The sequence below is a fragment of the Podarcis liolepis genome (assembly GCF_965112155.1).
Source record: "Podarcis liolepis genome assembly, chromosome: 16".
NCBI classification, from domain to species: domain Eukaryota; kingdom Metazoa; phylum Chordata; class Lepidosauria; order Squamata; family Lacertidae; genus Podarcis; species Podarcis liolepis.
In genome coordinates this window covers 3,555,068-3,576,935 of record NC_139567.1, presented here as the reverse complement: position 1 = coordinate 3,576,935, position 21,868 = coordinate 3,555,068, and the positions used below count along the sequence as shown (strand labels likewise).

Below are 21,868 nucleotides of genomic sequence, written 5' to 3'. Positions count from 1 at the left end.
CCTGAAGAGCTTCCACATGCAACAGTGAGCAACTTTAAGCCTGCCTCTGGTGGAAAATAATTGTTGGAGCCGAGATAATGAAACAAAAAGAGTGTGAAGAGGATGTGTTGGGATAACACTGAAAGTGATTCCCCTCAAAAGCTTTGCAGAGTAGAATAGTGAAAAGGGAATTCACACCTCTGGTGTCCTCATTAAGAATAGGCAGGCAGGAAATCATCACACATTTCCCCTGGAATAATCCCAATCAGATGAGGAGGACATAACACCCTTCAACTCAAGAGTGGGGGACTTGTAGCTCTCCAAACATTGTTGGACTACCATTATTCCTAACCATTGACTTTGCTGATTGCTGGAGCTTACGGGAGTCCAACAACATCTGGAGGGTCATATCCCTCCTTAACATCTAAGGAACCATTCACTAGCACAGCCCGTGTAATTCCCAATTAAATGGATCATGTAAATTAATCTTGGCCCAGCACAAACAGCATCTTGTGGTATCTTTCAAGCTAACAGTTATTGTGGCAGAAGAATGGCCCACATCACCTGATGCACTGTAAATTTCACTGTAAAGAGTGGTGCCACAGGATACAGAGAAGGAGTGAGCAGCACACTGAAATGAAACAAAGGGGCAGCGTCTGGACTGGGTTAGAATCATAGAATCATAGAATCATAGAGTTGGAAGAGACCAGAAGGGCCATCGAGTCCAACCCCCTGCCAAGCAGGAAACACCATCAGAGCACTCCTGACATATGGTTGTCAAGCCTCTGCTTAAAGACCTCCAAAGAAGGAGACTCCACCACACTCCTTGGCAGCAAATTCCACTGTCGAACATCTCTTAATGTCAGGAAGTTCTTCCTAATGTTTAGGTGGAATCTTCTTTCTTGTAGTTTGGATCCATTGCTCCGTGTCCACTTCTCTGGAGCAGCAGAAAACAACTAGTTTGCAAAACTAGAGTTGCAAAACTACTAGTGCTGTGCTGAAATTTCATAGCATTTGCACCCCAAGAGGGGCTTGTCTTCCCAGCAGCACAACAGTGGATTCAGAGGCACCCTAAGCACCATCCCTGTGTCTCTATAATAGACTGCTCCAGCCAGCATGGCTGCTGCCCTCCAGTCCCCACATGGAATTTTGCCCACTTCCTCCCCCTCCTCCTCAGTAGCACTTGCAGAAAACCAGTCCTGTTTCAAAAGGACACCTTTCTTCATGTGGTAACAACACACCACTGTGTTACCCCTGGCCACCCCCTTCTCAATTCTTCTGCTTTTGTCCACTTCCACAAGCCAGGGGAAGGAGAGTATTTGCATGGCTCAGTACTTAGTGCTCCTTGTGTTGCTAACGGTATCACTATCAGTGATCTCCTGAACAGGAGAACTGGTCCAGCCTGTGTTTTGCACTGGCCTGGTATCTTACTTTCATACTCCAAAAATCAGCTAAATTCTACTCCTTTACTAAATTTAGGGTTAAGGGGAGACTACCCCACCCCCCAAAAAACTCTAACAATAATTACCTCCTTTGTAGTCTTGTGGTAGCCAAGGCATGGAGAACATTTGACCCTCCGGATGTTGCTGAACTACAACTCCCATCAGCCCCAAGAAGTGTGGCCAATGGCCATGGATGATAGGAACTGTGATTCATCAGCATCTGGAGGGCCAAAAGTGCCCAACACTTGGGTTAACTTGATGCAGTCTGATAAAGGTATATTAAACCAGGAATCTCCAATCTTTTCAGATGCACTTCCCACCCAAACATCCATTTGGGGACCCATTTCCTAATCTTTTACCATATGATTGTATGGTGGTCATTCTCCTGTTGCAGCCCACCTTGGTTCAGGTTGTGATCCAGTAAGTGGATTGGATAGATTTTAATGAGAAGGAGAGGATAATTTATTTAATAAATGTCCTTTCTCTTTTCACATGTGTGAGAATGCAAGTACCTACAGTAATTCGGCAGAGTTAAAAATCACCACTGTGTATAGCTTATATTTAGAAGTTATTTGGGACAAGGTTGCATAACTTTCTACAACAATTATGATATCCAAGGATGCTTAGGCAGACTTGGATCATCTTTTCCCTCTTTATGTTTCCCTCTTAACAAAGAAATTACTCAGACTGTTTAAGTAAACAGGAAAAATACAAGGTTTACTCACATCATAGTCTTGCTCAGATTCAACAATTACAGTGATGAAAATCAGACAGGCAATAATTCATAAAAGTTACAAAAGTCCACAGTCCAGTTCAAAATGGAGTGGAGCATTCCCCAGAGAGCTTAGCAGACATCCTACCCCATTGCAGGTAAGAAGAGTGCGGTGACAGGATGAAGAAGTAAAGGTTAAGTTTCTATTGTTTCCATTTCCACCACGCAAGTTTGGGGATATGGGATCTTAGAGTCCCCTGTTCATGACTATCTAGCAATCATGCATTTGTGATTTGACTGCAGATCCTCCTAGAGGTCCCAATCCACTAGCTGAAGAGCAGTGTCTTCACCCACATGTAGGGAACTGTTGTTGCTGTTTATAGCTGGTGAGAGCCACAGTCCCTCAGAGGGCAACCCACGAGGGCTCACTTATTAATTATGGGTGGGGTCTCTCTCTCTTTCACTGCACTGCACTGGACTGCACTGTTTGTTTTGCCAGGTGTTTAAATTGCTTGTTGCAGAGGACTTTTGAAACTAGGCTGCATGAAGCCCTACTCCTAGGGCCACAGATTAATCACACTTGTGTCAACTTTTGAAATACGTGATTGGATTTATGCCAAGGGTATATTAATGTGTGTGCAAGCGCTCAGAGTAGGAATTTGAAAGAAAGGCACTCTGCACATGCCTAGTCACTCATTTTGTTGGAATAGTAATACCTTGAGCATAGCCAGGATTTATTTTAGGGGGGCCGGCATGGGGGGGAGCAGAACCAAGTTATCTGCAACACAGTTGAGCAGTTGGTTATTTCTACTTATTTGATTTTGGGGAGCAGCTCCCCTCCCACCCACCTGGCTATGCCCATGATTAAGACACCAATTTAGGGGTTTCCTTGCTCATTTTTCAAAAATAAATAATAAAACCAATTTAGGTCTGAACTAAGACATGGGTGGCGCTGTGATGTAAACCACTGAGCCTTGGGCTTGCCAATTGGAAGGTCGGCGGTTCAAATCCCTGCGATGGGGTGAGCTCCTGTTGTTCAGTCCCAGCTCCTGCCAAACTAGCAGTTTGAAAGCACGTCAAAGTGCAAGTAGATAAATAGGTACCACTCTGGCGGAAGGTAAAAAGCATTTCCATGTGCTGCTCTGGTTTTGCCATATGACCTGGAAAAACTCTGCGGACAAATGTTGGTTCCCTCGGCCAGTGAAGCGAGATGAGAGCTGTAACCCCAGAGTCGTTCATTTTACTGTGTGTGAATCATACATACATATGCATTCTGCTGTACACCTGAAAAACACTTTCCACCATGCAGTACATTAGCATAGGACCAAATTGTTATGATAATTAATTTATCATGTTGGGTGGGAGAAGCATGATCCCTCACCTTCAGCACTGAGCAGAATTCTACCTCCTTAGTGTTACTGCCTCATTCTGAGTAAAGGGTGATTGACATAGACATAACTGGTGCACCTAAATCAACTTCTAATGATGCTGGCGTTGCAGCCAGGAAGACCATGGACTGCTTGGAATGGAAGCCTGCAAAACTGCTCTCCTTTTAGTGAGTGGAAAAGTCAAGGTGAAATGAACAAATAAACAGCAGGGAAAGAAATGAGAGTGCTATAATAAAACCTCTGATTATCTAATGGGAACACATCTTGTTCAAAAACTTCAACTTTACGGCACTTTAAATAAATTTGAGGTGGCATAAGCTTTTGTGTATGTCGAGTCTACTTCATCAAATGCATGAAAGCTTATGCATAAGTTTGTAGATTTGTTAATCTTTAAGGTACTGCAGGACTCACTGTTATTTTTGCTGCAACAGACAGACTAACTTTCCCACTGGATCCTGCTCAGATATTTTTTGGATCCTTTTCTTTTCCATTACTAGTATTTAATTGGTTTAGAAGCAGTGGTGTCCAAACTTTTTTCAAAGAGGGCCAGATTTGATGAAGTGAAGGGCCACCAGGGCTGCCCAAAGGGCCACCTAAAGTTGTTGACCTTTTTTTAGGATTGAAGTTGGGGCTGGATTTAACTGACCAGTGGGCCAGATTAGGCCCCCGAAATGGACTTTGGACATGCCTGGTTTGAAGAAACAGTAAAAGTACAAGAGAAACATATATCAGCAAATGACTCTAGGGTTTTAGAAAGTAGGGTTACGACTGCAGCCTAAGTCATTAAATATCCCAAGAATAAGGTAATGTTTAGGATGGTGGTTATAAACAAATTAATACAGAACACATAAACTTTTGAATTTAACATTAACTTTAAAAGATTGAGAAACAGAGGTTAGCCTTGGGCTATAAACAATTGATTCTACAGAAATCAATAAATGACATCCAATTTGCATTAAAATTATTCAAGTTTTGCTTTCTCTCCCCACCTCTTAGTCTTTGCAGAATTCATTAATTTTGCCATAAATGCTGAGCTCAGCTCCACATCCCATCTATTCTAGTAGGGATGACATCTCCAATATTTTGCTTTAAGAACTGCAGTATCTTGGGTGCTTTTACTATATATGCTGCTAGATCTCTGTGAATTGTTCAATGAAGCCATCACTATTCCAAATGGAAGTAAAGATCAAGGGAGCTAAAGGGATATGGGGGGCATTGTTCCACCATCACTTTTTCAAACATCTTGTAAAACACAGGAGTGTATCCAATTAACAATTACTTAGAGTAGACCCATACTCTAATAGACATAAGTTAGTCACTGTCGATAATTTCAGTGAGTCTACTCTAAATGGACCCAGCATTGGATGCAACCCACATCTTTTGGTTAAGGCTTTCTCTGACCCATAAAATTGCACCCTGTTAAATACCTGCATTTTAATCCAGTTTTACTGAATTTTTATGGGATATATGGGATATTGCTGCATACCGCTTAATAACTTTTTAAAAACAAACAAAACCCTAACTGGTTTAGAAAGGCTGTTAAGTAAATCAATAAAAGTGTGTTAGAAAGAGCGAAAGTTCTTTTGTCCTTGCCGGTCGGGTTTTTGTTTCTTAAAGGAAAAATGTCTGAAGTTCTGAAGGGCTGCGGTAGAGTCCCTAAGCTGCTCATGAATACAGACTGCGCTCCAGCAGACAATTGGGGGGAGGGCTTACTTTCCGAAGCTCAGGGAAATCCAGCAGCCACAGAGCACCGCCGCCGCTCCTTTGGCAAACCTGCGTCTCCGTGGGACGTCCCTGCTGGTTTCGCTAGGAACAGTCACCTCGTCGGTCTCGTGGCTCAATCTCGGAGCTTCGCTTTGACGCATTGCAGTAAAAGAGAGCCGCGTACCAGGCAAATTGGAGGGCGGAGGAGGTGGGGGAGAGGGGGGAAGAAAAGAAAAGAACCGAGACAACTTTTGCTGGCGCTTTACATCCTGCCCGGCAAAGACAGAGATACAGAGACAGACAAAGTAACTCCAGCTGAATTAAAGGGGGCTTGTTTATGTTGGAGCCTTGCAGACAGAGCAGAAATGGGTATCATTTTACCCAGCGAGGACCCCTTTAGTAGGTTTTCCAAACTGTGGAGATATTTTCTGGGGGCAGACTAGTTTTTCCAGGGCAACAGAAGGCAATGCACTCTGCTCATGTGTAGCGGTGCCCTTATTTGTAGAATTACTTCACGCCCGTTGAGGCTTAGCCTTTGCATTAAATCATATTCCATGACTGATTTTTATTATACCCAGGCACTCCCTTCATCCCCAGACAGTTCAAATACTAAGGAATACTTTGTGGGGGGAGACAGGGCACAATTAAGGGTGTGTATAACCTTGGACTAGGGACGCGGGTGGCGCTGAGGGTTAAACCACAGAGCCTTAGGACTTGCCGATCAGAAGGTCGGCAGTTCGAATCCCCGCAACGGGGTGAGCTCCCGTTGCTCGGTCCCTGCTCCTGCCAACCTAGCAGTTCGAAAGCACGTCAAGTGCAAGTAGATAAATAGGTACCACTCCGGCGGGAAGGTAAATGGCGTTTCCATGTGCTGCTCTGGTTCTCCAGAAGCGGCTTAGTCATGCTGGCCACATGACCCAGAAGCTGTACGCCGGCTCCCTCGGCCAAAAAAGCGAGATGAGCGCCACAACCCCGAGTCGGCCACGACTGGACTTAATGGTCAGGGGTCCCTTTACCTTTATAACCTTGGACTAAGTGGCCTTGCAGGAAAAATTCCGCAAAATGATAAATTCTGTTGAAACAAAGTGGCTCTTTAGTGTAACAATTGACATCTTTTTCTGGTTGTGAAATGTCAGGGCTCTTTGGCTAGTCATGGCATGATGTCTTTATCTCTATCTCAGTGATGGCTGGTGTCCACTGGGACTGATGGGATAGAAAGCAGGGAGCCCAACAGCAGGTAGCGTCAGAGACAATGACAGGCAGAGCCTGACTCATTCTAGTTTTGGTCCCCATCCTCATCCCTGCTGAGTTCCACAAGGGCAACGCTGAGACTAAGGAGGAGGAGGAAGCTGACAGCAAGAGCCACCCCATAACTGGTTGCAAGTAAAAAGGCAGGCAGGCAGGGGTTGGCTGAGGACAAATTGAGGTTGGTGGGGCAGTGCCCCACTAGCCCTAAAGGACCACCCTCCATCGCTAGATCTGATCTATATCTATGCATCTGCTCTAAATTTCCCCCCACAGTTAAACAGAATCTGCACAGGCTTTGTGAAGGATTAACAATCTTTTGAGGGTTTCTGAATCAATTATTCCCATCAGAAGTTTACACTGTGTTTAACACACACACACACACACACACACAGAGAGAGAGAGAGAGAGAGAGAGAGAGAGAGAGAGAGAGAGAGAGAGAGAGAGAGAAGCATTAGTGCAGATTGGACAAAAGAGAAAATGCTTGCACTTCTCTGTATGATGTTATATGTCAGCAGATGAAACCTCATGGCAAAATGAAATATTCATCAGAATTAAACTCTCCTATTTATAAATATTTTGAAATGGCAACTCCACTGGGCATTTTAGATGCATAAATGTATTTGGGGAAAACACTCAAATTGGCTTGTTCTGCACATTCACACACACACTTCAGCTGTAGATAAAAAAGTACTAATGCTGAATCTACAAAAGGATGCTGGAGATACAGCTTTGACCCATGGGTGGAAAGGGAGGGTCTTGCAGAAGAATATGCAAGACCTTGCTCCCTGGAATTCAATGACAGATCTTGATAGCGTAATGGCTAGATCAGGGATGGGTAACTTGTCCTCCAGAAGTCTCCAGCTCCCATCATCCCTGACCACTGGGCATGCTGTCTGTGGCTGATGAGACTTGATATCCAGCTATATATTTGGAGACCACACGCCTGGGTAGAGGACTTATACCATAGAGACCCTGGCAGTGGATACAAATCCTGCCCAGCCACAAAGCCAACTGGGTAACTTGGGGCCCTTAGCAATTTAGCCCTTTGTGCTTGTATGCATGAGTGGAAGAGAAGGATAGACACACATGCACGCACACACATTCATGTTTACTTCCATGCATAGACCAAATACATGGCAGGGGAGGAGGACCATGTCTGAAGGCCCTTTGTTTACCAACCAGCCCCCCTGCCTTCCTTACCAACTGTGTGTTAGGTGCTATGTGTACAGCTGTATGCACATAAGCAGCTGTTACCAAAGTTGCACTGGACATAAAGATGTATGGGGCAGGCAGGCAATATCAGGGGCAGGTCCAGTATGTATGGTCTCCTCCACAGGTATAGCCTTCCTGAAAGCAAGATCAAGAGTGAGTGCAAAAGAGACCCTTCACTGTATTGAAGAAGTTGCACAATGAAATGACAGGTCTTCTTAATGGAGGTAGAAATGTAACCCAGACAGTGGCTGTTTTTGCATTCACCTCTATGAAAGCTAGAGTTTGGGGCATTACATTGCCTGCAGGCAGATAGCAAATTGGGATGATGTGGTTTTACATTTATTTATTTCCTCTTTAAATTGAGATAACTGACTGCATAATAGTGTGGAGTTTGGTAGTTTCTTTTGCAGAACCATATACTTCATAAGGGGTATGTATCTTGTCTTCAGGTGCTCAGCAGCCTTTTCGATTCCAATGCATGGAAGCAGCACATAAATGTATGAGGATGGTGGGGGGGCAGAACTTAGATCAGAACCTGCTGAAAAAAGATGTGTAGTAGATCAGCAAGGATTTCTAATAGTCAATAGTGTACAATTAATCTTTTTTTTTAAAAAAATATCAAAATATTATGCTTATCTCTCAACTTCAGTATTAAAGGTAAAGGGACCCCTGACCATTAGGTCCAGTTGTGACCGATGCTGGTGTTGTGGTGCTCATCTCGCTTTATTGGCCGAGGGAGCCGGCGTACAGCTTCCGGGTCATGTGGCATGACTTCTGCCGTGACTTCTGGTGAACCAGAGCAGCACACGGAAACGCCGTTTATCTTACCTATTTATCTACTTGCACTTTGACGTGCTTTCTAACTGCTAGGTTGGCAGGAGCAGGGACCGAGCAACGGGAGCTCACCCCATTGCAAGAATTCAAACCGCCAACCTTCTGATCGGCAAGCCCTAGGCTCTGTGGTTTAACCCACAGCGCCACCCACGTCCCTCACCTATAAAATATCAATATTAATTGATTGACCAAGTTTGCTCAGCATGGGTGGTCTGTTTTCAAGTTTTGTATTAGATGTGATTTGTGTTTATGTTTGTGGATATATGCAGGTTAATCAGTGAATGACTTATGGGCTGCTACCAGTAACTGGCTCCATACTCTGAGGCATCGTTTTGCTTCTGATTGTGACTGATGGACATCAAGCAGTCCTGAAATTTGCCTACCTCTGTTCTAGAACTTCTTCAGCCTTGGGCTGCAGCTTTACTCCCAGTCTGAATTAGGGATCTACTTGCAGAGCACAATCTTATGGGCTGTATCACATGCTAATACTGCTCAGAGCTGACCCACTGAAGTTAGAAACGCCTCAGGTTACAAACACTTCATGTTACAAACTCCGCTAACCTGGAAGAGTTACCTCGAGTTGAGAACTTTGCCCCAGGATGAGAACAGAAATCGTGTGCTGGTGGCGCAGTGGCAGCAAGAGGCCCCATTGGTGAAAGCACGCCTCTAGTTAAGAACAGCTTCAGGTTAAGAACAGACCTCCGGAATGAATTAAGTTCGTAACTAGAGGTACCACTGTATTCTGAGTAGAACTTAGTGGGCATGTTTGCTGAGAAGCAATTCCCACTGTCTTTGCTGTGAGTAAACATGCATAGGATTGTAACCTAACTTTGGGCAGGGTCCATAAAAACAGACAATTGCTCCATCTAGCTCAGTATTGCCTACTCTGGCTGGCAGAAGCTTTCCAAGAGTCCACACAAGCATCTTTCCCAGCAGGGACTAAACCTGGGGCCTTCTACATGCATGGTTGAAAAGCAGTTGCTGTATAACTGAACTATGGTTCTTCCCAGTGGTAGATCTCATTATTTGCCTGCAGAATGTTTGAGGGTCATTCTTATCTCCATTTAAAGTGTCAAGTATTGAGTGATGGAGAAAAACTCGGGCTGAAGCCTTAGAGCATGGGTAGGCAAACTAAGGCCTGGGGGCTGGATCCGGCCCAATCGCCTTCTAAATCCGGCCTGCGGATGGTCTGGGAATCAGTGTGTTTTTACATGAGTAGACTGTGCCCTTTTATTTAAAACACATCTCTGGATTATTTGTGGGGCATAGGAATTCGTTCATATTTTTTCCCCAAAATATCGTCCGGCCCCCCACAAGGTCTGAGGAACAGTGGACCGGCCCCCTGCTGAAAAAGTTTGCTGACCTCTGCCCTAGAGAACTGCTGCAAATAGGATGGAGAATTTTGAGAGGCCAGTTGCACACAGCTTCACCTTAGAATGATTTCCCTTTACGTAGAATGTTTAAAACCACTGAAGTAGAACGAGCAGTTAACTTTTATACCATTGATGTCAAAATCAAGATCAGGAGCTGTCCAGGGCTGTAATTCTAAGCACATTTCCCTAGAAAGGAAATTCCAGGGCATATTCACAGAAACCAGTTCTTAAGCTTATCTGGATGCCAGCCAACATTAGCATACAAAGGACTGTTATGAAATCCCCCTTAGCCTTCATGGACTCTTCTCACAGAAGGTAAAACAAGGAAATTCATCACTGATTCATAGTCCTTAGGAATTGTGCTCAAAGCTTGCATTATGTTGTCTATATTTCATTGTTGACTTTGTTCCATTCCTTCTGAATTACAAATTCTGAGCTGGCTCACTCATGTGTGCCCAGTGGGAACTCATGTGATAACTGGACCCTTGCGGGCCTGACACCAGAGGTCACCATGACATGGTTGTATGGAACTCAATACTTTCTGGAATCAAAGGGTCAGAAGTGGAAGTTGGAAAACAGCACAGGAATCGTGACCTTATCCTGTGTCACATTGTACTAGGTGACCAATGCAGAATAAAGTCATTTACTCGATCTCCTATCAGCTTGCACTGTTTGCAGCTGCAACAAAGGCAATCCAAATGAGGATCTTGAACCAAATGCCTGTGGTTTGTAAAGCTGACTCATTAGTTTGAGCATGCAAGGTTTAATGTAATTTTGATTGCATTTTAAATAGAGTGCATATTTATCCTGGTTTATGTCTGTGCTAGAAGGCATTTTACTATATTTGCAATAGCTTATGGCTACAAGCAATAATGTTTATTAGATTTTAATGCAGCCCAGCATATACCTTCTATCAGATGCATGTTCCTAGTTTGCTGCAAAGACTGAATAATTTATAAAACTGTGGAACTATATGAGAAATCCAGGCAAAGCCAGGCACATTTCCAATATGACCTTTATTGAGCACAAATTGCTGTGACTGCTTACATCAAACAACAAAAGGTTGCATACTGTGCATGTCAAGGTAGGTTCTCCCATGAACAAAAGTCCATCTTAATTGCACCAGTGAGGTAAACATAATGATTAAATAGCTTAAGGCTAGGAGAGTTCTGGGTATGATTAGTATTATTATTACTCATTCATTCATTCGTTTGTTATTGTTTGTTTGTATTTGGCTCAGTTGATTCTTTGCATAATACATCTTAAGACGTTCCTCAGAAGCGTCCCATCAGCAGCTTAGGAAATTCAGCAACTTCCTCTGTAAGAATAACAGCTCATGCATTTTTTAAAAAATTCTCTAATTTCTGCAGAGGGAGCACATTGGGCTTGCATGCATTCCCCCTGACATCCCTGGGTATTGCACAAAAATAAAATCAGAAATGAAAGAGTGGATCTGGAGACTCCACGAGAGAACCCGTTCTGCTTCGAAGCCGTCACTTACATGCATTTTGCAGCTGTCATATGGCTTAACCTTTTGCACCGACCCAAGAAGAGGGAGAAAATGATTGTTTTAGTCACTCTCCTTAACTTCTTTCAATACGGCATGTGAAGAAGTGACCTTTTCTACCTTCTTAGTAGACACCAACTTCTCTGCAACTGTCCCCTCATGCTCTTCTGTCTTCTTGGTGACAGTCACAGACTTTGTGATGTATGTGGTCGTCCCGTCATCCCCTTCACTAGTGAATTTCTCAACTTTTTTGGTTACCATGACTTTCTCTTCACTCTTCCCTTTCTTCTCCTCTTCCTCAGAGGGGCTTATGTCTAGGCCATTGGTCACCACCCCTTTGTCTTCCTCCTCTACTTGTTTTGCCTTGGAGTCTTCTTTTTCTTCACCCTTCTCTTCAACCTCTCCATTCACTGCTATGTCTTCTTTGGTGGACTCTTTTGATGCTTTCTCACTTGTTTCTGTCTTCTCTTCTTTGGAATCCTTCTCTGTACCAACTTTTGCTGCCTTAGTGACTGAGATGGTCTCTTCCACTTCCTTCACAGGGGACCCTGCTTTTTCTGGAGATGAAGCTTTTTCTGGAGTCCCAGCTTTTTCTGGAGTACCTGCTTTTTCTGGAGAGGCTGCTTTCTCTGGAGTCCCTGCTTTCTCTGGAGAGGCTGCTTTCTCCGGAGTCCCTGCTTTTTCTGGAGATGCTGCCTTCTCCGGAGTCCCTGCTTTTTCTGGAGATGCTGCTTTCTCCGGAGTCCCTGCTTTTTCTGGAGAGGCTTTCTCCGGAGTCCCTGCTTTCTCTGGAGTTGCTGGTTTTTCAGGAGACCCTTTCTCTGGAGTCCCTGCTTTCTCTGGAGTTGCTGGTTTTTCAGGAGACCCTTTCTCGGGTGTCCCAGCTTTCTCTGGAGATGCTTTCTCTGGTGTCCCTGCTTTCTCAGGAGAACCTGCCTTTGCTGGGGAGGTGGACTTCTCCTCTTCTCCACCTTCCTGCTCCTTTTGCTCTTCACTTTCAGCTTCTTTATCATCCTCTGCTTCTTCTGCTGCAGGAGATTTAGGAGGAGATGCTTTGGTCTTTTCTACTTTCTCTGGTGCAATGGTTTCTTCCACCTCTTCACCTTCTTCCTCTGCTTCTTTTTCTTCCTTGCTTTCAGCTCCAGCTTCTCCCTCCCCTGCTTCCTCCTCCTCCTCCTCTGCTTCTTCCTCACCCTCTTCCTTTTCACTCTTTTCTTCTTCTTTTTCAGAGCCTCCTTCTTCTGCCTCATCAGACTTTGCACCTTCATCTTCCTCACCGCCCTCCTCCTCACCCTCCTCTTCTCCTTCTCCTTCTTCTTCAGCTTCTGGAGCTGCTGCTTCAACTCTGGCCTCTTCCTTGGCTATAATTTCTTCCTCTACAGCTTCCTCCTCCTCTTCCTGTTCTTCCGGTGCTGTTCCAGCAGCCAGTTCTTCAGCCATAGCTGCAAGGGCCTCATCCAGTTCAGACTTCTCATCCTCAACTTTTGTCTCTTCAATAATTTCTTCTACAAATTTGTGCTGGACCTTTAGCTTTGGAGGTTCAACTTTGGATTTTTGTATTTTGGAAGATGATATTGTTACTGAAGGTTGCCTATGTGTAAATGTTGGACCAGTGATGCTTCCAGAGAAGGCACTGAATCTTGTTTCTTCACCCTCAAGAAGTTTCCTAGGGAAAGAAGAGGGAGGAATTAACATCCATCTCTAACATTTCAAGATGAATTTTTGAATGAACAAGCACCTCTGTAAGTAGCTATGATAGATTTTAAAAGCTATTTTGAGTAACTGGGAATTGCTTCTAGCTTGTTAAACTATCAAATAGCTTCCCACACCCTGCAAACCTGTCAGCCCATCTTCTCCTTCTGAACTAAATTGCTGACATAAATGGAAAAGGTACCAACACAAAACCCAGATAAGCGATGGGGAACCTGTGATCATCAAATGGTATTGAACTACAGCTCCCATCATCCTTGGCCATTGGCTATGCTTACTGGACCTTATGGGAGTTGTAGTTCAGAAACATCTGGAGAGTCAAAGGTCCCCCAACCCTGACCTAGAGGAATGAGGAGAAAATACATTGTGTCTGGGGGAAGTTGCAGACTTTCATTTAGGGGAAAATGCCCCTTTCATACTGGACCTTCTTTAGGGGCCATTTGTAACATCATCAACTGCCACACCAATACTCTCTCTCCTATCAGACCAATTGCCTGCCTAGCAACTAAGGGACAAGACTAGCAAATTTGGAAGGAAAGCATCAAGAATCAATGTGAACAATGACCAGCTAAGCTTCTTCATACACATTCCATCATTACATGGACATTTTTCTAGCTATGCATAACTTGTAGAGCATTGTCCACAAATAGTGCCCTCTCACTAAAATTCAATGATTGCCTACTGAGGGATAAATATTTGTGTTGCTTTTTAAAGGGCCATTGCATATAAGATTATAAATTCTCTATATTTACTTCAAAGGGTTGTTCACATACATGGGACATGATAATGCCAAATTTAAGCTCCATTAATTTCAATGAGAGAAATTTAACCATGGGCTTAACTTTCATATTTCATTGATTTCAGTGAGTGAGTGCTTAAAGTTTAGCTTATATATATATATATATTTCAGTATATAACCTAAGGATGAATTAATACTGCCTTTAGATAGCTGCTTTCTGTCCTGTGGACAACTAGCACTCACACACACACATGTTCCTGGACAGTGAAACAGGAAAAATAACAACAGAAAAAATTCAAGTGAGTGTTTAAATTTCAGGACTAATATTTACTTTGTTCGAACGTATTGCTTTTTCCCTTAGCATTATTTAAATCTAGGAATGCACATAGCAATAAAATATTTGTAAGAGATGTGGGCAAGTATAGAAGAACTATACTCTATCAATCTAAATTGTGTTGTTTCAATATTTAGCATTTTTGCATATCAATATTAAATCTTAAGTGTCCTCTGGAGAAGGAACATAGCTCAGTGGTAGAACATCCACCTTGTATGCAGAAGGTCCCAGGTTCAGTCTCCAGGTAGAGCTGGGAGAGGACCCTGCCTGGAACCCTGGAGAGCCTCTGCCAGTCAGTGTAGACAGTACTGAGTTAGATGGTCTGACGGCCTGACAGCTTTCTATGTCCCTATGAACACAGCAGACAATGCTGCTTCCAAAACTATGCAGTGTTCTGGATGAGGAGTACTATTGTGGCTGTGATGCAGCTTGTCAGTGCAGGCAATTCTAGGCTAATGGACCATTGCTTTGAACATAAGGCAGTTTCCTATGTTCCAAATGTTGTTTCTTGGTAAATGTATGAAACAATATATGCGGGCCAAGTCATCTCATGATTTCAGGAAGTAGAATTTGGATGAGAAAGGCAGGAAGTTGTCATTGATTGCTTATTATACTTTTACTGTGGATCAGGGCTGGATGACATTTGCATAGTCTACCAACTGAATTAGTAGTCATTTCTAGTCTGCTCATCTCCCACTGAAAAAGATTTGTACTTTAGCATTTCCTTTTGGAGTATTTCATAAGCTTAAATTATCTCTCTCTTTGCCATGTTACAAAAGCAATGCAAATATGATTGTGTATTAAGAAATTAGAAATTAAAGGGAAAATTATAATGGATAGGGAAAGCTTTGCATTTTCAGCTTAATTTCACATTCTTGCTTGTATTATTGACTGTAAATTTTAAAGGGGGAAATGCTGAAGAAGAAAAGGATAAAGGACCCCTCACCTCCATGGGAGCACCCCAGTTATGGAATATTCTCCCCGAAAAGGTTTGTCCAGCACCCATGCCATAGTCTTATCGGCACCAGGTGAAGACCAGGGTTTTTGTTTGTTTGTTTTGGCATTAAGTAGTTTGTTTACTTATCACCACCATTACTAACCATAATAATCACCATAAATTGCCCTATCAATTTGTCCACTGATCTTTGGTATGTTACCTTGCTAACGTCTTTTCTGCTGAAACTCTACAGCACAAAGCAGAACGTTATTGCCCAGGTTTCAAATTGTGCTAAGAATCTGGCAAAATGCCTTGCTTATTTGTCAACAATGCCTTATGGGATTCAAAGATTATCCCTGTGGGGTTTTGCTGTTGTTGCTGCTGCTGCTACTGGAACTAAAAACATCTGCAGTGCAATTCCTAAATCAGCCACGTCGGCATTCTGTTCACTATACCTGTATGCGGCAATTTCAATATCAAGAGCCATCTTGACATTGAGGAGATCCTGGTATTCCCTCAAATGACGAGCCATCTCCCATTTTGTGCCTCTCAATTCATTTTCCAGTTGTTGAATTGTATCCTGCAACCAAGACACAGGCAGTTATTTAGGATGGTTACAAGCAAACTGTAAATAGGAGTGCAGTAGTGAATAAAGCACTTTATTTATTTATTAAACTATATATCTACTGTTATTCAGAAAGAAATATTAGAGCAGTTCACAATAAGAATACATAAAGCCATACAGTGTGTGTGTGTGTGTGTGTGTGTGTGAGAGAGAGAGAGAGAGAGAGAGAGAGAGAGAGATCAACTGTTACAGAAGAGTATTTTCTTAATTACCAGCATATACCTGACAACATACAAAGGTTTTCAATATTTATGAGGAGGACATGGATGGAAGAGTGATTGAACTATGAGAGATGGGATAAGTGAAGCTTGAATTGGGCTCCTCAACTCCTGAAGAAGTGGCCTAGGTTGTGAGGGTCTCCATCACCTCAACTTGACCAGCCAATACTAGATGAGATCCAATGACCTAAAGATCTCTTTTCTTACAGCAATAAAAAGCTCATAGGTTGTGAGCCCCCAGAAAACTAAGTCCCAGAGACCACTGGTCTGGGAAGGATGGTAGTAAATTGCTATTCTTGTGTGAAATACTGAGAGGAACCTTATGGGATTACTGAACTTTATGGGAATACTGAAAAGTTGATGAAAATTCTCCCCCTAAATCTCCATATCAACTATTCCTATAGACTAAATATTCAAAACTAGAAAGATCTATGCTGTGATAAATTCTGTTTTGGATTAACTTCTAAGAGAGAAATATGGAGCAAAGTCATGAAGTAGCCTATTCCTGCTCCTAGTACTCTGTACTTACAATCTGAAAACCAGAAGCACAATCTACACAACATCAGCTTGCTATTGTTATCATTTATTTAAGATTGCCTCTTAAAATTACTAGGTAAAAACTGGAACCTGGTTAAGACAATATACTTAAATGTAAGTCAGTTTTGGAAATTGGACTTCATCAATTTGTATTTCTCTATTTTGCTTAACCAAGCTGTGAATCTCACTGACCTATGAAAAGAAAAAAATAATTTCCCAAATTGCTGTAGTTCTCACAAAAACATGCAATCCTTGTGCTTCAAAATGCAACTTCTGAATTATGGAAATTAGCTCCAAAGTCAGTGGTAGGAACACTGCAGCCTAGCAGCCTACTCTAGTGTCCTTTACTATCCACACCTTTGTTAAATAGAACAATATAATTATTTAAAAGTTTGGGTAAAATTGTGTATTTGTTAAGGCTGTGTAGAAATGGCAACTTGAAATTCTTCACTTTATTTGTGGGATGAGAAATGGTGAGGGTAGGCAGTTCTCTCAATTTCTCTAGAGGAAGAAGAAAAGATTGCAACAATTTATTAGGGTTGGGGCTCCCCATTAGGACAGTTTATTTATTAATTTTCAGGGCAATAAATAAATAAAATGATGGTGTTCAAGTGGAGAAAATTATGTAAAGTGATCTTTTTCTAGCGGAGAAATGAGAAAAAGTAAACTCTCAAAAGTTTTCTCAATAAAAAAATCATTTGAGAAATTTGGGCTCAGCTCCAATATTTGAGGCCAGCAGCAAAATATAGTAATTTACTTGAGTCTAACTATGCAATTGATTTAAAAGCTCAGAGTCTAAATCCATTGAGTTAACTAGATCTGCAGCAATCTGATGCCAAAATGCTTACATGGGTCGATTGCTCTAGATACTACTCCACTTAAAAAGCAATATCTATAGGAAAATTGATGGGAAATGTTGCCAGTATTTGTCTCTTAAGACTAAAACTGCACATCACTAGCTCACTTCTAAGCCTATTGACTTTAGCAAGCAGAAAGGTTGCTTATGTGAGAGACTGTTCTATTCCCCTTGTGGTGGAAGTTCCTGCAGCCCTCCTACAAAGTCACTTCTAGGGGTCTGAAGCCGTTTTTCAGGGTGTGCCCTCAGGGGCTGCAGCTGGAGAGGGGAGAACCTCCCTTGTATGGGTGGAGAAGGGTGCCTTTGACTCAGGCATGGGTGGCAATGGCTGTTTCCATCCAAACAATTACATTAGAATGAAATCCAATGGAGTTCAGTGCAGTTTTGTCGCACCAAAAGCATTATTTTTATGGATGAGGGATGTGCAGCCTAAGGTCGCATTTTCTACAACATTTTTCATAACAATAAGTATTTGGTGGCTAAATGGTTAAATATCTGGAAACAAACCACTCTGTTGTCTTGGCATAAGAATTGAATTTGATGAGACCCTTGAGCGGTCCCATCAAATTCAATGTTGGTTTCAAGTTTGCGCTGCAAGATACATTTTTGCTATGTTATTTACGTATCTGAATCCTATACTGAACAAAAAGCACATTGCAATCAAATGGGTAAGTCACCAGAGCTTTTGCTATATGTGGGGCATTAGAAATAGGCTGAGCTAGAAGGCAGTGCAAGCTCTCTTTCATGTCTGGACTTTGATCACATTATGCAATTCTGCATTGCCTCATTTTGCACCATAAAAATAAGGTTTAGTTGGTCTGTTTATTGATTCGCTTTTTTCCTAACTAATATTTATTTTAGAGGGATTCAACTATTTTTCAGATGCTCTGCCCAATGTCATTCTGCAGTGCACAAGTTCCTTTATCAGTGGAAATCTTTGAGGGCTGCCTCTTGCACTGGAAGGGTGGTTTTATGACTTCCTTGGTGCCATCAAGTTCTGCATTGCAGAAGTTTGGGGTGCACTTGGCAGAGAGAGCCATCTCAGATTGCTTTTTGTTGCTTGCTCATCTTATTTTTATCCATAGTCACCTCCATGGCAGTTAATTCAATGCAAGCACTGGTCCTCACTGCAATCATGTTAGCCAAAGCCACTTTAAGCTTTGTGATTTGCCCAGGTGGGGGTGTTCACATATAGTCTATAGAGTATAGAATTCAAGCTCAGAATCCATCTTCCTATCCCAAAGCAGGCACTCTGGGATTTGCCTTTTGCACTGATCAGCTCTATCAGAAAATCTGCTCAGCACTTTTAGCTTCTGCATTGCTGAAGTTCAGCAGACACTGATGCAGGATGGTGGCTGCCGTGGTGCTTGCATTTTGCAGCAAATATAACCTTTAATTATTGGCACACAAAACACAGCACCCCACTGCTGTGTCAGCCTTCTCTAAATTTTATGATGAATCATCCTGCAAAAGTCCATCCTGATTCCCACAGATTCCCCATGCTATGAGAAAAGGTTCCTTTTCAAATAATGATTATTAATAAAAATAAATACCAATAAAATATTATTTCAAATACATTGGGTTTTTGTTGCAGAAATTATTATGTGAGCCTGGTTTGATTTTACACAATGCTGTTGATCAGAATTCCTATTCTTTATTGAATTTATTCATACATACTTTATTGTGAGTTGCATTTTATTTAAATTTTCAGAAATGCTAATACTGTAATAATAACAGCCAGCAGTTCTTGATAGCAATTTTCCGCAGGACGTTGCTGCTGCTTTTAGTCAGTTACTATGCTCTGGAACGTTAAATTTTATCCAGTACCACTGGATCAGAAAGAACTACTGTAAAGGTCATGCTTTGCAGCTCAGGTTGTCATCAAAGGATCAATTTTTAAACTGCATTGCCACAACACATTCATTTTTTATTGGTACTACTAACAACTTTGGGAAGCAGCATATGCATATTTTTTTCACTTCTTCCTGTGGTAGTTCTGCAGTGCATCAGTTATGGGATGTTCTGCATCAGGGATGCTTATGATTGGTGAATGGAGTTCCAGAGCTATCACAAGAACTTCCAAAGTGACACTTCTTTCAGGCTAAGTTTAGCATCCCTCATTCCAAAGTCAGTCTTGCCTTAGGGCACAATACTTCCCTACACTCCTAGAAAATGCTTTATTTTCTTTTTTACCAGAGAGCTGTTTGGAAGTGGATGATTCCATCCAGCATGGAAGCAAGTGGGACCCCTCCTTTCTCAATTGGGGAGCTGCATTTTGTATGGGACTAGGCAGGCAGAATCTTTCCCATCTCTGCTCTGCCATTTAGAGGAGTGGAGCTTAGCGCAAGTTGTGGGATGGCTCCCCCCCCCATCCCTTCCTCTTCTCGGAGTTGCACTTTGCTGGCAAGAAAAAACACTTATTATCCACTTTAAAAAACCAAAAGCAAAATAAATATTTTCATTATGTATTTTGTTGCATCATTTCCCCATTCGAACTAACACACATTCGCCAATGCAATCAAGGTATCCCTTAGGGCTGAATTACACAGGAAGCTGCCTTATGCTGAGTCAGACCACTGGATTCATCTTGCTTAGCACTGTCTCACTGACTAGGGGTGACACTCCAGGGTTTGAAACCAGGGGGCATTCCCACCCTCGAGATTGAACATGAGGCAAAGGTGAAGCTTTGTCCCTAATCTATGGCCCTCCCTCTTTGATAAAAGACAAGAAGCTGAAGAACATTTCCTGGCCCATTCATTTTGCATAGAGTCAGTTGGGATCCCCCCATGGGGGTAGTCAAGGGGGACAGTGCCCCCCCTAGAGCAAGTAAAACAATAATATACTTAACTAACTGAGGTTCTGCCCCCCTAACATGAAGCTTGCCTCCTAACATAAATCCTGGCTACGTCCATGGATCCCCCACTCTCTGAAATCTGCTTCATTTTGAGGGTGTGGTGTGGCTCAAATGTTAAAAGACTCCCCTTTTCACTTTCAGTGGCACGTATTGGGGCACAGAAGGGTCAAATCACATTTCACATTTCTGAAAGAGCAAGGAATATTTTTTTTCACATTAAGGTGCCGATCATGAATGCCTTTCCCCGAAGTTATCGATTCCAATGGAGTTAAGTTTTGAGCAAGTCTTATTTTGAAGCTCAGTTTTTGATTCAGTTGGAATTCCGTTGGAAAGTGCCCTTCCTTCAAGTAACTGCAGGGATCACTGCAGCTGGGAGGGGCGGGTAGAACTACTTACGGGCGGGGGGCTTACCCCGCCCCTTGAGGCGCACTGTCTCCTGATCGCCCCCCCCCCCGTTGCATTTTGCATGGAAACAAATGTAGGCAGCCGCAGATGGCAGGTGGAGAGCATCACTGCCCCCTCCCCAAGCCACGCCCACCACCAGACCCCCTCCCCGCGCCTACCTGGTAGGTGGAGAGGTCGTGGTTATGGCGCTCCTCGATGTCGGTGAGTTGGCGCTCCAGGGACTCCTTGGTGCCGCGGACGGATTCGAGCTCGATGCTCTTCGCCTGGAGCTGCCGTCGGTACTCGGAGATCTCCTCCTTGGCCGAGCGGATGGCTTCCTTGTTCTGCTCGGCGGCCTCGGTGAGCTTGGCGTAGCGGCACTTGAACCACTCCTCGGCCTGGACCATGTTCTGGTCGGAGTGGCACTCGAGCTGGGAGCGGATCTCCTTCAGGGCGGACGAGAGGTCTGTCTTCAGGTAGTCCTTGCGCTCGACGGTGACGTGCGAGGCCTGGATCTGGGCTAGGAGGTCGGCCACCTCCTCCTCGTGGTTGCCGCGGAGGAAAGCCACTTCGTCCTGCAAGGACTGCACCTTCTTGTCCAGCTCGACCTTGACCATGGACGACTCCTCGATGTCCTTGCGCAGAGCGCGGATGATGGCCTCGGTGTCGTCCCGGAGGCGCGCCTCGTCCTCGAAGCGCTCCTTGAGGCGCTGGATGTCCTCCTCCAGGTGCTCGGAGTCGAGCTGCAGCGCCGCCTTCTCGTGGTTGACTTGCTCGAGAGCGCAGCGCAGCTCCCGCAGCTCCTGCTCGAAGGCGTCGCCCAGCTGAGAGCGGCCCGCCTGCTTCTGCCGCAGCGCCGCGATCTCGTTCTCCAGCTCCTTGTTCTGCTGCTCCAGCGAGTGCACTTTCTCGATGTAGCCGGCGAAGCGGTCGTTGAGGCCCTGCAGCTGCTCCTTCTCGTTGGAGCGGCTCAGCTTCAGCTCGCCGCTGCCTCCGCCGCCGCCGTTGAAGAGCGACGACTGGCTCAGCTCCAGGCTCTCGGAAGAGCTCAGCACCGTCGAGCCGTAGGAAGCCCGCGCCGCGCCCAGGTTGCGCTTGTAGGACGAAGAGACGGTGCTGGGGGAGCTCCGCGACCACGACTGGGACCTGAAGCCGCTGGAAGGCGACATGCTGGCCCGGCTGAAGGTGGTCCGGCTGTCGGCCACCCGCCGGTAAGACGGGTTGCTTAGAGGCTCCAGCGTGTAGCTCATCTTGGAAGACTTGGTGAGAGGCGCT

The 21,868-nt window shown here is 43.8% G+C and overlaps 1 protein-coding gene across 1 annotated transcript; it reads right to left on the bottom strand.

The window, feature by feature from the left end:
- Positions 1 to 10,891: 10,891 nt before the first annotated feature.
- NEFM (neurofilament medium chain) lies at positions 10,892 to 21,852 on the bottom strand. Its single transcript, XM_083480391.1, has 3 exons — positions 20,773 to 21,852; positions 15,575 to 15,699; positions 10,892 to 13,065 (listed from the first exon to the last, which is right to left on the bottom strand). Exons 1-3 carry the CDS (start codon positions 21,841 to 21,843, stop codon positions 11,463 to 11,465), a joined length of 2,799 nt encoding a protein of 932 aa, XP_083336517.1. The 5' UTR covers positions 21,844 to 21,852; the 3' UTR covers positions 10,892 to 11,462.
- Between the last annotated feature and the right edge of the window lie 16 nt (positions 21,853 to 21,868).

Coding starts and splice junctions, on each gene's coding strand:
- NEFM (XM_083480391.1), bottom strand. CDS start 21,843: ATGAGCTACACGCTGGAGCCTCTAAGCAACCCGTCTTACCGGCGGGTG. Junction 15,700..20,772: donor ACGACCTCTCCACCTACCAG/GTAGGCGCGGGG, acceptor TCTTGGTTGCAG/GATACAATTCAACAACTGGA. Junction 13,066..15,574: donor ATTGAAATTGCCGCATACAG/GTATAGTGAACA, acceptor TTCTTTCCCTAG/GAAACTTCTTGAGGGTGAAG.